The following is a 13,361-nucleotide window of genomic DNA, read 5'->3' as shown; positions in this document are numbered from 1 at the left end:
CTTCTTTTTCATTCCCTTTCACATTTCTTTGAACGTCAAAATTAAAACCCATTTTGGCATTTTTATTTTTATTTTCATTTATTTTTGAAAACACTATTTCTCTCTCTAGATTCTAGAGAGAGAGAATTTACAGAAACCAAAACCATTTTTTCTCTAAAAGATCGTTCGTGTCTGGGGGCGTAATGGAATTTGTGGGCAGAAAGGTGAAGAAAGAGTTTAGGGGATTTGGGGTTTTTACTGGGACTATTCAATCGTACGACGAGTCGTCTAAATTCTACGAGATCGCATACGAGGACGGTGATTTGGAGGAAGTGGATGTCTCTGAGGTCGCTTCGCTGCTGGAGAGTGATCGTGGCGGGAAAGTTGGTGAAGTTGAAGCTGAACCTGTTCACGTGAAGCCACGGCTCGGTAGGAAGCCGAAGAAGAGGCGTCGGCTCGAGGGTAAGCGTGGAGAGTCAGGTAAAACTGAGAGAACCGTAAAGAACTTTGATTTGAATGATGATGGGTTAGTTGATTTGAATGTTGGATTTGTTGAGAATTTTAGAGAAATTGATGGGTTTAGTGGTAAGTTTGATTTGAATGGAGATTGTAAAGAAACCCTAGGGAAGGATGTGAGAGAGAATGGGGGTTCTGTTAATGGGAACTTAATTGTTGATGTTGAAATTAAAAATGGTATTGATTTGAATGCTGGGTTTAATGTAAATTTAAATGATGGTGGTAATTTGGAGTTAAATTTGAGTTCGGAGAAGAAAGAGAGACGGTGTATTGATCTGAATCTAGATGCGAATGGAGAATTGGAAGAGAATTCGGAGATTTTGGAGACGCAGAAGAAAGAATGTGGTTTTGATTTGAATGTGGGCGTTGATGAGGAAAATAAAGATGACAGAACTGGTGATTGTAAAGCCCAAGTGAAGAAGGTATTGGCTTCTTTGCATACGGTGGGAGAGGGTGTTGTTATGAATGGAGCACTAACAGAAGTTCATGTGGCTCAGGATGTTTGTCTTGGGTTGGTTGATGGAATGCCAAAGGAAGATAGTATGCTGGTTGGGGATTTTGGGGGCCATGATAAATCTAACGAAGTTCAGTTGAAGGAGGACTTTGCCACTCCGGCTAGTACTGTAATTGATGGGTGCCAAGGTGATATTGGAAGGTCACACAAAAAATTGAGTGGTAGAAGAAAAAAAAGAAAAGCTGTGGATGATATAAATTCTGTTACCAAACCTGTTTTGAGAAGAAGTACTCGCAGAGGGTCTGCTCGATACAAAGATTTGAGCTCAAAAATATCTTGTGAGGTCAATGATGCCATGGCTGATGTGTCAATGGAGGAATTGCCAGCTACATTGGATGCTGGAAGAATTGAGGAGCCCGTGGTTAATCCTCCAAAGTTGCTGCTACCCCCTTCTTCGCGGAATTTGGATTTAGACGGAATTCCTGTACTAGACCTTTTTTCCATTTATGCTTGTCTGAGATCATTTAGCACTTTATTATTTTTAAGTCCCTTTGAGTTGGAGGATTTTGTCGCTGCACTGAAGTGCAGCTCTCCTAATTTGTTATTTGACAGCGTTCATGTCTCAATTTTGCGTATTTTGAGGAAGCATTTGGAGCATCTTTCAAAAGAAGGTTGTGAATCTGCTTCCGATTGCTTGAGGTATTATTTCTGTTTTGCTTGCCTTTAAACTATTTCTCAATCAATTTTTTTCTTTTTCTGCTGTTCATTTTATTTTTTCTTTCCTTTTCTTTTCCTTTTTTTTTTTTAAATGGTCACTTCATTGGTTTTTGTTGGATTATCTAATGTAGGAGTCTTAACTGGGGTTTGCTGGATTTGATCACTTGGCCCATTTTTATGGCCGAGTACTTCTTGATTCATAATTCAGGATTGAAACCAGGTTTTGAGCTTACTCGCTTGAAGCTATTCAGTAGTGAGTATTGCAAACAACCTGTTTCTGTGAAGATTGAGATCCTTCGGTGTTTATGTGATGATATGATTGAGGTGGAGGCCATAAGAATGGAGCTTAACCGAAGATCATCAGTGGCTGAGCCTGAAATGGACTTTGATAGGAATATAAACAATGAGGTTGGTAAGAGGAGGAGGGTTGCAATGGATATTTCTGCTGGTTCTTGCTTGACGGAGGAGGTAGTTGATGATGCCAATGACTGGAATAGTGATGAATGCTGCCTTTGTAAGATGGATGGGAGTTTGTTGTGCTGTGATGGATGCCCTGCTGCTTATCATTCAAAGTGTGTAGGTGTTGCTAATGTACCAGAAGGTGACTGGTTCTGCCCTGAGTGTGCTCTAGATAGACATAAGCCTTGGATGAAACCTCGTAAATCCCTTAGAGGAGCTGAGCTTTTGGGCGTTGATCCTCATGGACGGTTATATTTTTGCAGCTGTGGTTACTTGTTAGTGTAAGTTTATTCAATTTATTACATTGATTTAATATGGTAATTAATTATATCTTTTGCTATCGTTAAGATGAGGTGATAAAATATGTTGTTAACCATGTCAATTTCATAAAGGGACATTACAATTACATATCAATTTTTTTTTTTTTTTTTCCGGCTGGTTGCAAGTTATGAACTTGAAACTTTTTGGAATCTAAAACTAATGAACAATTTACGCCTGCAAAGTCCTAAGCCTTGCTTGTTGATGTTGGACAAAAGATCTGAAACCTTCCCCCCCACACCACCAAAAAAAGAAAAAGAAAAAAAATATTGTATCATTAGGTAGCTTTTGAACAGAGAGTTTGTCTAATTCCTCGATATAAATATGTGAGTAGCAATATAACAATTTAATTTTACAACCGTGAGTTTGAAAGCCACTTTGGTGACTGCTTTACCGGTTTACCCTTATTTTTCCAAATGTCAATTCAAACCAAATTGCAACTGTAGAATTAATTTTTCCTTAGTTCTGTCATTCACCTAGAAATCTTGTCATCCTTTCAATGCCTTGTTCCCACTCTCTATATCTTACATCTGAAAGCCTATTAGGCATAAATCTATGAACTTCCGTCTTCGCCTTACAAAGTGCAATAAATTATGATTTCGATGTAATCAATTTTATCTCTTGTTGTTGGAAGTACGCTGCTCTGTTGTACTTCATTTTTTTCAATATTTCTGTTTGGAATGTAGGTGGCTTGTGGTGTGTGTCATTGCCAATCACAATGATTTTCTTTAATTACTAAATCACGTACTTATTACTTGTTTGCTATAATGGAAGGCCATTAAAGGTAGCGAGGTCCATTGTTTTCTATTTTGGTCAAACATAGGTTTACAGGATTTGTGAAATTTTCTCAAAATGTCATCCAGTTGGTTTAAGGAATGAAATAAATGCATAAGAACTGCCATATAATATGACGAACTGGATGTTAGATGTGAAACTGCTTTGACGAAGTGGTGGCATGTGACCCTGCTAAGAACATGATGTTTCCCTACAGGACTTCAAATCTCTCACGCAATGATATTAATATGTAAGCAAAATATTTACAGAGAATATTATTATAGATTAAATTAGCCGTAATTTGGTTCATTTTGGAAATGTTTTCCACAAGGCCATGGTTTGAGTTTACCTACCATGTCCTGAAGATTAGGCAGGTTCTTCATTTTTGGTATGAACAAATATCCAAGCACAATATATTGCTTTTTACTGAGAAAACATTTCGAGACCATTCATTGTAAATTGGGAACTGGATAGTAAATATATAGTGTCTTCCTATATTGCACCGCTGTGCTGCTCTTTCCTAATTATCAATAAGAGGTTTTCTCTTTTCCTCAATTTATTTTATTTTTTTTCATAAAGTTTTTCCCTTGGATATCGTCTGATTTCTGTTTCCATTTGTGCACTAAGTTCATAATTGCTTTGGTTTAATGCATTGTTGAACCTGCAGGTCAGATTCTTGCGATACAGAGCTTATTTTGAATTACTACTGTAGAGATGATCTGAATTTTGTAATTGATGTGCTAAAGTCGTCAGATACCTTTTATGGTGGTATTATAAATGCAATATGCAAGCAGTGGGATATTACAGTCAGCTCAAATGGAGTACGCAGTAATTTGGCCCTGAACACTGTATCTTTAAGCAGGCATATGAAGGCAGAAGTTCCTACCATTAGTGAGATTGATAATGAGCAGAAGCTGGAAGAAAACTTTCTTGCCGGATACTCTAATCGTCCTGACAATGCACTTTCAAAATCTGCGAACTTATTGGATTCGGTGACTGCTATGGAGCTGCCAAATATAAGTTCAGAAGGATCTGCTGAAACAACACAAATGAATTCAGGGTTTGATGATTTTCAGAAAGAAGGGCCTGATAATTCTATTCGAGCTGCTGAATTCTCAAATCAGTCTGAAATAGCTGGGAAATTGCCAGCACCTGGACATAATTCCATGACATCTAGCACTTCTGATATTAAACAGAAATTTGCATCTTCTGGCTGTAATTCATCTCCAACAAATTCAAGAAAAGGGGACGCATTACAATTGCAGCCAGAAATTGCTTACATGAATCGTTATAGTTTTGCTCAAACAGCCTCATCTGTAGCTGAAGAATTAATGCACAAGTCATCAAATGAAATCAGTAAGGAACCCATAAACTCCAATGAGGAGATAATTTCTAAGCAGATGAAAGCCATCTTGAAGAAATGGGACAAGTTTTATTGGCCAAATACTCAGAAGCTCAATGCAGATACGCAGAAAGAAAAATGTGGGTGGTGCTTCTCTTGCAAATCAGCTACAGATGACATGGATTGCTTGTTTTACATGAATAATGGTCGTGTATTGGGGAGTTCAGAAAGTGAGGTGGCCGGCCTTCTATCAAAGAGGAACAAGAAAGGCCATCTTGTAGATGTCATATGCCACATTCTCTCCATCGAAGATCGTTTGCTAGGGCTTTTGCTAGGTCCATGGCTCAATCCACATTATACCAAACTTTGGCGAAAAAGTGCGCTTAAGGCAGCTGACATGGCATCTGTAAAACATTTACTCCTCACGGTAATGGATATGCTGTTATTTTCCAGCTTAGAAGGATTTTTGATATTTTACTTGGGTTGCAACTTGCAGCTGATAGGAAAAAACCAAATCAGAGTACAGAGAAACTCCACACCTAGATATTTCATTTTTGGAATTTTGAACAAACTTATATATGTGGTTGATTTACAATAAGAGTTTGTTTATGTTTTGAATAAATTTTAAATCATAAAATCATCGGATTTGCAAGCATGTATAATAGATAGCAGATAAGCGTGACTGGTTAATTAATTAATTTCTTGAATGGGGTCCTATTTATCAGCATGCAGGTAACCTGAGACCACCCATTTTGAAACAACTGTTATTTCCTTGAAACTATGATTCTTTAAAACAGTTATTTTGGCAGCAGTGTTCTGTTTCTTTGGTTGATCTAGCATGTTGCATTTCTGTTGTGATCTGCTGTGTGGATTTGTTATGTTATATGGACATTTTTGTCTGATTCTGGTGTTATGAAATTGTACAGTTAGAAGCAAATCTGCAACATCTTGCACTTTCAGCAGAGTGGTTCAAGCATGTGGATCCTGTTGTTACGGTGGGTTCAGCTTCTCATATAGTCATTGCTTCATCGCGTGCAAACTCAAAGGCGGGAGCTGGCAGGAAGAAGGCTAGGGATTTTGATGGTAACCCTTCTACTAAAGCTGCTGGAGGATTGAGCCTATGTTGGTGGAGAGGTGGCAGGTTGTCTTGTCAGCTTTTTAGTTGGAAACGTTTACCTCGCTCCTTGGTTTCCAAAGCTGCTAGACAAGGTCTGTAATTTTTCTTATGTGTTCTATTCAACTTAATTTTCGGTTTTGTCAACTGAATATATTCTGAATTTGTTTGAAGTTTAAATTCTGCAGCTGGGTGTATGAAAATACCGGGTATACTATACCCTGAGAATTCAGATTTTGCGAGGAGAAGCAGAAATGTTGCCTGGAGAGCTGCTGTAGAGTCATCAACCAGTGTAGAGCAGCTAGCTATCCAGGTAAGATCACATATATTTTTGCCTTTTATTTTTTATCTCATAAGAAACTTTGAATATTTCCAACAATATAAGAAGGGCATTACAAGTGTGTGAAAAGAAATTATTGGGAAAGGAAGCAAACCTATATAAAAACGAGCACTTGAAAATCTGTTTTGAATCCCAAAAAACCACCTATCCCTGTACATGATCATACTGTATGGTCATTTGCAGAGATCTCTATGTTTAATCATGAATTCTCTTGTTGTGTGGGAAGTTTGTAAAACTTTTGTACGAATGGCTTCATTTGCTAACCCTGCATGCCATGCTCTGAATTAATCTCTATGTTTTAATCATTGCTACACTCAATTTTACCTTTTTCTTATTGTCTCAGAAATATCTGTTATCCCTTTTCCCTTCTTGATTATCACTGTATTGGGCGAGCAAACTCCAACTTGAATAATTGTTCTCTTTTTTTCCCGAAAAGTGACTAATTTTCCAGCATATATTCATTAACTGATTATTTTCTGGAATCCTGGTCCACTATCAGGTTAGAGAATTTGATTCTAATGTTCGTTGGGATGACATTGAAAACACACATCCACTCTGTACAATGGACAAGGAATTTAGGAAGTCTGTTAGGCTGTTCAAGAAGGCAATTATTCGCCGTAAGTGCTTAAAAGAAGAAGGGGTGAAGTATCTTGTTGATTTTGGCAAGAGGAGAAGTGTTCCTGACATTGTCATTAGACATGGTTCAATGGCTGAAGAATCATCCAGTGGAAGGAAGAAATATTGGCTGAACGAATCTTATGTGCCCTTACATCTACTGAAAAGTTTTGAAGAAAGAAGAGTTGCCCGAAAGTCCCCTAAGCTAAGTTCTGGGAAACTTTCAGAGCCTTTTAGAGTCATAAAGAAGTCCTTGAGAGATAGGGGATTTTCATATCTTTTCTCAAAAGCTGCAAGATCCGAGTATTATCAATGCGGGCATTGCAGCAAAGATGTCCTAATCAGGTACTATAATATTGTGTTATTGCTTTTGATTGTTTCCTATTATTTAAGAATGATTAGTTATGGTGGAATAAGTATCATTAACTGCATGCATGGAGAAATAATGCAGTACGCAGATTTTCATTTAGTACATAGACATTTCCTTAAAAAGTGCTGCGAATTGCTATGTTTTTGAATTCTTTATACCTAGCAAAAGTATAATCATATTTCCTTTTCTAGATGTCATTAATGGAAATGCTCTGTTAATTCTCATGTCAGCTGTAAAATATGAATATCTTCATGCCTAAGCCTGTTTCGTTTTTCACCCACAGTGGGCATTCCCCATCCTTCTTTGTCAAATTAATTGATAACGTTGTCTCTTTAATGAAAGAGGACTGTCTTGAAATCACTCGGTTCATTTGCTTTTTAGATTTACATGATCATACAGATCAGTTAATAAACTCAAGCATACATCTTTTCTACTGTAAGGATGAAGTTATGATAACTGTGTAAGAAACAGAAGGGCAAGATGACTGTGACACATTGCACCTGAAAGCTTTCTAAATTTTAATACTCCTCTGCCTTCACAGTCTCTTTATGGTCTAATTCTGGGTCTGATTCAAGGTCCTTATAATTAACTTCTGGATACTTTACTGACCAAATTCATTGGCGCACCTCTGAGCGCTCTCATTTTACCTGTGTTGGTTTACAAAATTTTAAGTCCATGTCTTCTGATATTTTCTTGCATTTGGTAACTGGCTCTTATTCTTGCCCCCCATGCACTAGATGCCATTGTCTAATACTTATTTTTGGTTGAAAGAGGATTTCGTTATTTTTTGGTGGGAACCTATAGTTTCTTTATTTTTTGGTAGGAACCTTGAGGTTCTTTTTGGCCTAAATACATGGAACCTGAAACAATAATGTATTAAAGTAGAATGTTCCAAATTATGTAGACTAATACCTAGTTTTGATGCCTAAATGCAAATCTTGCGGAGATTGCTTTTCCTCGATTCATTTTCTGATTTGCTAATTGTACTGACTGCATCTCTTTCTCTTTTCTCTCTGGGGCCTAAAACTCTGCAGGGATGCTGTCTGCTGCCAAGATTGTAAAGGTAAGCAGCTATGTTATTAGTAGAACTTACTGTTTTGTTCTTAATCATGTTTGCAGCGTTGAGTTGTGTTCTTTACAAGTCATGGTATTCATTTTCTGAAGAAAAGAATTGTTGTTCTCTCTGTTTTCCTTTTCGCGATGCCTTATCATAAGGTTAGCTAAGGGTTGCGAAACCATTGAATTGAAGGTAGGATGACATCATGATAAGCATTCAGGAAAGATATAGCGACCATGATAGTTGATCAGTAGGATTTTCACCTGGTTCATTGACTTTATAAAGATTTGATGTTGTTTTTACTGGATTAGCAGATTTCTTGAAGATTTCTTTCTTTCATCCTTGACCTCTTGTACTAACTCAAGGGGTCCATCTAATTGAAGTGAACTAACTAGTAGCCATACCTTTGCTCATTCCAACCAATTGAACAAATTTTGCTCTCGTAAAATGGTTATTCTTTTAAGATTTCCTTGGTTGTTTGTTTCTTTTTCATGGTTACAATCATGGGTCACCTATTCCAAAATGGAATAGCATTGCTTTAACTTTAATCTTTCATTCCTATTTGAAGATCAATTATTTTCCTTCAGAAAGCATCTTATCGTCACTAACTCATCGAGACTATCAAACTTAGACTATTAGGTCATCAGTTTAGCTCCTTTTCGATGATGTTATTGAAGAAGTCCTGTGTTACTTCATATTCTGATTATGTATAGTGTTAAAAGACTTAAATCTGATGTCTGATGCACTTCTTTGTAATCTTAAGATTGATTTCAGATAATTATGGTGTTTCAGGATATTTTCATAAGAGACATATTAGGAAGTCCGCTGGGGCAGTCACCACTGAATGTAAATATACATGCTACCAATGCCAAGATGGTCGGTTCAAGAAGGACACAAGAACTGCTAAAAATGGCACAAAGAAAGGGAAAATGAATACAAGAAGTGTAAAAGTTAAGTCGCAAAAAAGTAAAAAAACCACAGGTCGCAGGTCAGTGCAGTCAAAGAACAGTAAAAAAACAGTGGTGGGTGGCAGATCACTACGATCACGAAATGATAAAAAAGTTGCTGCTATACCTCTGCGTCGTTCTGCTAGGAGAGCTAAACTTGTCTCAGTGCAAAATAGAAAGCATGCAGGGCGCAAGAGAGGGAGGCCAAAATCCAAAAAGAAAACGTCCCGGAAACCAAAGAAGACCACTTCTTTGCAGAAGAAGAGAACACAATCTTATTATAGCTACTGGCTCAATGGTCTCTTCTTATCTAGAAAGCCAGATGATGATAGAGTGATGCAATTTACAAGGAAAAATTTCTTGGCTGCATCTGAGCTCTTGACAGACACCCTTGATCAACCAAAATGCTATCTTTGTCATGAAGCTGAACATACATCCACATCAAATTATATTGCTTGTGAAATTTGTGGAGGTAACAAATTCTCAATGTCTCTTTCTAGTGATACATGATAGTTTTACTGATTTAGCATGCTGTTATTAATGCACCATTATTTATCAGTTTTTTCATTTTTTCATAATATTCCTTTTGCATGTTTTATATTTTATGCAGAATGGTATCATGGGGATGCTTTTGGACTTAAGGTGGAGAACATCAGTAAGCTTATTGGATTTAGGTGCCATGTGTGCCGTAAGAGGACTCCTGTTTGTTCTTGTATGGTGTCTATGGGAAGTGATGGATCCCAACTTGAGGCACAAACTAATTACAAGATTGGATGTTCTGAGGAACTAAGTAAACCTGTTGTACCTTTCGGTGAGTTAAAATCAAATCCAATGGATAATTCTAATGAAGATGATCAGGAATCATTTGCAGTCGATGATTGTTTTCGTGAGGAGCAGCAAATGTGTGGTGTTATGTTGGAATCTAGAGTTGAAGCAGAAAAAGAGCATGCACTTGTTAGAAATGATAAGAATACAGATTCAATCCACGTTTCTGATGAGGATATACTAACAACATCTAATGAGAATGTCATGCTGGAGGATAATGCAGTAGGACCAGGACGTGATGTTTCTGTGGCTCTCCATGATCAGGCAGAACGACCTTCCTGCAAGTTTGATGTGGATTCGATGGAGACTGATACAGCATTGTTAAGTCATCGCAAGGAAAAGGATGGTTTAGTGAAGGCTATGGTTTAGTGAAGACTATGGCCATCCTAAATTCTCCAATGGATGGAACTCTTATGGATTCAGATTTGCATGCGCAAGCATATGTGACATCAGATAAATTGTTAGATGCTTTTTTTTTTTTTTTGGGGGGGAGGGGGGGGGGATGGGAGCAATCTAGATTAGATTTACAACTTACCATTTAATTAGTGCAAACAAGACTGCCATCACCGTAGAGGGTAGAGTTTTCTGTAAGGCTAGAGTTACTTGTAAATCTTCTAATCTTGTCTGAATGCTGGCACAATTTTTAGGAGTACATCAGAATGATTCATTTGAAACAGAAGAAAATAAGAGACCGTCTGTGACCATAAACTCTGATGACTTCCATTTCCTAGAATTCCCCATTTTGCTGCATTTCTTTTAATGGTTCAAAATTTTTTGAAAAGATGATTTGTGCTTGGGAAATATTTCTCGGAGATTCAGGGGAAATTCTTGACCAGGTCAGCAGACATTGTATGTAATGGAATAACTATTGATTGGTATGATGAAAGCTTATTGTGGAATTTTTTTCCTTTTACAGAAAATTGATAGTTGCTACTTTTTTTGTTTTTTGTTTTGTTCTTTTTTTAAGTTTCTGGGCAGCTACCCTTCTTGCTACATATTCAATTGCTTATAAAGTTTATCCTTTTGTACTTAATTTGTGGATGTCAAATCTATAGGATTAAATCAAATTATGATTAGTGAATATGTTGTAGATGCAATGAACTTCATACTTCAATTTTGGTGTTTGCCTTGAAAGGAAACTTTTGTATAAATCATTGAATAGTTTTTTGATACCCTGATGTAGAGTAAAATGTCCACTTTTGTGGTTAAGGTCAATTGTTGTTCGTTAGAATCAATAAGAAAAAATAGAACTGAAAACATTTAAGAAATCTTAATACCTGCTTTGACATCTAATGACTATGATGGTGAGGGGTCATTTGCTAGAATTTCTAACATGATATACTTTGATGTCTGTATTTGTGTATTTCTTGTTATGTAACTCCTTTATAAGAAATTATGGTTATTGATGACATTTATTTTGCTATGGAAATTAGAAGACGAGGCCCAGTGGAGAAGATTTATTAATTGCGAGTTTTGTTTATTGTATAATGGAGATTTTACATGTGCATGCTTCTACATCTTTTCAGTTTGTTGTAGAATCTGTAATGTTTATTTGCATCCAGCAATTGCTGTTGTAACATTTGTCACAAGTTATCTGCTATGGTAACTTATTTTCGTATCTGTTGTAACATTTGTCACAAGTTATCTGCTATGGTAACTTATTTTCGTACTGAATTTTCAACTGAAATCTATTTACTTCCAGATCTTCTTTTGGTGGATTGCATGTATATCTGGATATATATTATTAGTAATAAGCTCATTATCTGATCCAATTACACATCTGTTCTGTTTTTCGGAAATATATAGAAGATTAATTAGATCATGTACATGTTATGAGCCAATGAAACCTATAGAGGAGGAAACTGTCTCTGGTCAGAGCCATCTTATTTGATTCTTCAATGTGTGAGCAATACTGTAGTTTTCTTTTTCGGGATACATTTTCTTTTAATCTAAATTTACTATGACATATTTTTTATTTGAAGTTTATTTTATTTAATAGTTATGAGTTAAAGCCATTGTATGCTCGGCTGTCATCTCATTTTGAGATTTAGGGTTTACCAACATGGCTGGACCAACTTCATCAGGCATTTGACCCGTGTATGGAGTTGCAGTATTATGATTGCATGAGAATGGTTTTCGTGAAAAGGTATCACTCTTTGCTGAGGATAAAGATGTTTTGCCACATGCCTACACTTACCATTAGTGAAGGTCTATCTTTTGGCTTATCTTTGGCTGCTGACCATTATTTTTGAGAGTTAATAAGAAGATTCTGTTTCTGCTTCTTGGTTGAAAGGGAAATCAGGCCCAAATTTCCCACTGGCTACTTTGAACTGTTTTGGGACTACTCTTTTCCATCAAGAGATCATTTTATATGAATTTTGAAAGCAAGATAGAGTTCTGCCAGTTGGATATTGACTGAAAACCAGGCATTATCTTGATATTTTTTTATTTTGGTTTCAAATATGTTTGATTCTTCAGCTGTTAGCTCATCCCATTATATCTTCAAGGGTACCCTGTTATGATCTGGAATGGTCTGTATTCTAAAGGTTACATGTATCTTAATCAAAATCAGTTCAACCAATATAAACTTTTGGGGCAGTATTTACATGCATTTGTAGTTTCTGTATTTAATCTTGATTGTACTTTCTTAGTTCCTACTTCCTAGCTTGTAGTCTGTAAACTAGTCAAGTCAAAGCATAGTTGTTCAATCTCTGCTTTGCCAATAGAGCTTGCATCAGACATAAAAAAGTTTGTTCAAATTGGCTCACAAAGTGCATAATGTGATGGATCATGAACTCATCAGTTACATAACTGCAAAGCACAGACTTTTTTGATTGATTTATGTATCTATGAACTCAAAATTATGGAATTGCTTAGTTGACATACCAGCTGGTTTTGAATGAGTCCTAAGTGGCAGACATTGAGCTGAATTTGTGACCACTTCTAATCATTTTCACATTTCACAGCGTTTGTGAGCGTGAAACCTCTGTGATAGTTTCTCTGGCTTGCGCTCAAGGGAGAATTACTTGCCAAGATTATTGACAATCCCTGAAAATTTCTGCTACTTTTTTTTTTTGGGCGTTTTGTTGTGTTTTGGACAATGTATCTGCACTAATTAATATTTTCTTAGCATGTGTTGGAACTTGGAAACTTTTAGGCATATGACTGGAAGCATGAAGCACTACTTATTTGTGTTTTATTTTTCCTCAAGTTTAGGCTGTTTCATTAAGGTTCTTGCCATCTGGCAATATTTTTGTAAGCAAGTTTTTCTTTGAATTTTAGCAAATGCTATATCTAGTATCAGTTATTTACCGATTGGATTCCGGCTGGTGAGGTAAAGGTTGGTTGAGGACGGAAGGTTTCTGATTTAGCGACAATGATGAATGATGGTCTGTGAGATGGTAACAAAAGGTTTTAAGTTGCAACTCGCATTTGTTATTGGTTGATGAGAAAATCAATCAAATTAGTGCATTTATTATTTTTGAGGTCGAGGTTTTGAGAGTTTGTTTCCCCCCTGACGGTATACATATGTGG

General features: G+C 36.6%; 1 protein-coding gene across 1 annotated transcript; it reads left to right on the top strand.

Annotated features, from left to right (window-relative positions):
- LOC102628496 (DDT domain-containing protein PTM) lies at window positions 1-10,763 on the top strand. Its single transcript, XM_006470642.4, has 9 exons — window positions 1-1,648; window positions 1,798-2,406; window positions 3,885-4,986; window positions 5,486-5,768; window positions 5,862-5,986; window positions 6,513-6,973; window positions 8,033-8,061; window positions 8,848-9,474; window positions 9,613-10,763. Exons 1-9 carry the CDS (start codon window positions 183-185, stop codon window positions 10,194-10,196), a joined length of 5,286 nt encoding a protein of 1,761 aa, XP_006470705.2. The 5' UTR covers window positions 1-182; the 3' UTR covers window positions 10,197-10,763.
- The last annotated feature ends 2,598 nt before the right edge of the window (window positions 10,764-13,361 follow it).

Source organism: Citrus sinensis, chromosome 2, assembly GCF_022201045.2.
Source record: "Citrus sinensis cultivar Valencia sweet orange chromosome 2, DVS_A1.0, whole genome shotgun sequence".
Lineage (NCBI taxonomy): Eukaryota > Viridiplantae > Streptophyta > Magnoliopsida > Sapindales > Rutaceae > Citrus > Citrus sinensis.
Note: the sequence above shows the minus strand (reverse complement) of the source record. Positions and strands in the feature narration are given on the sequence as shown.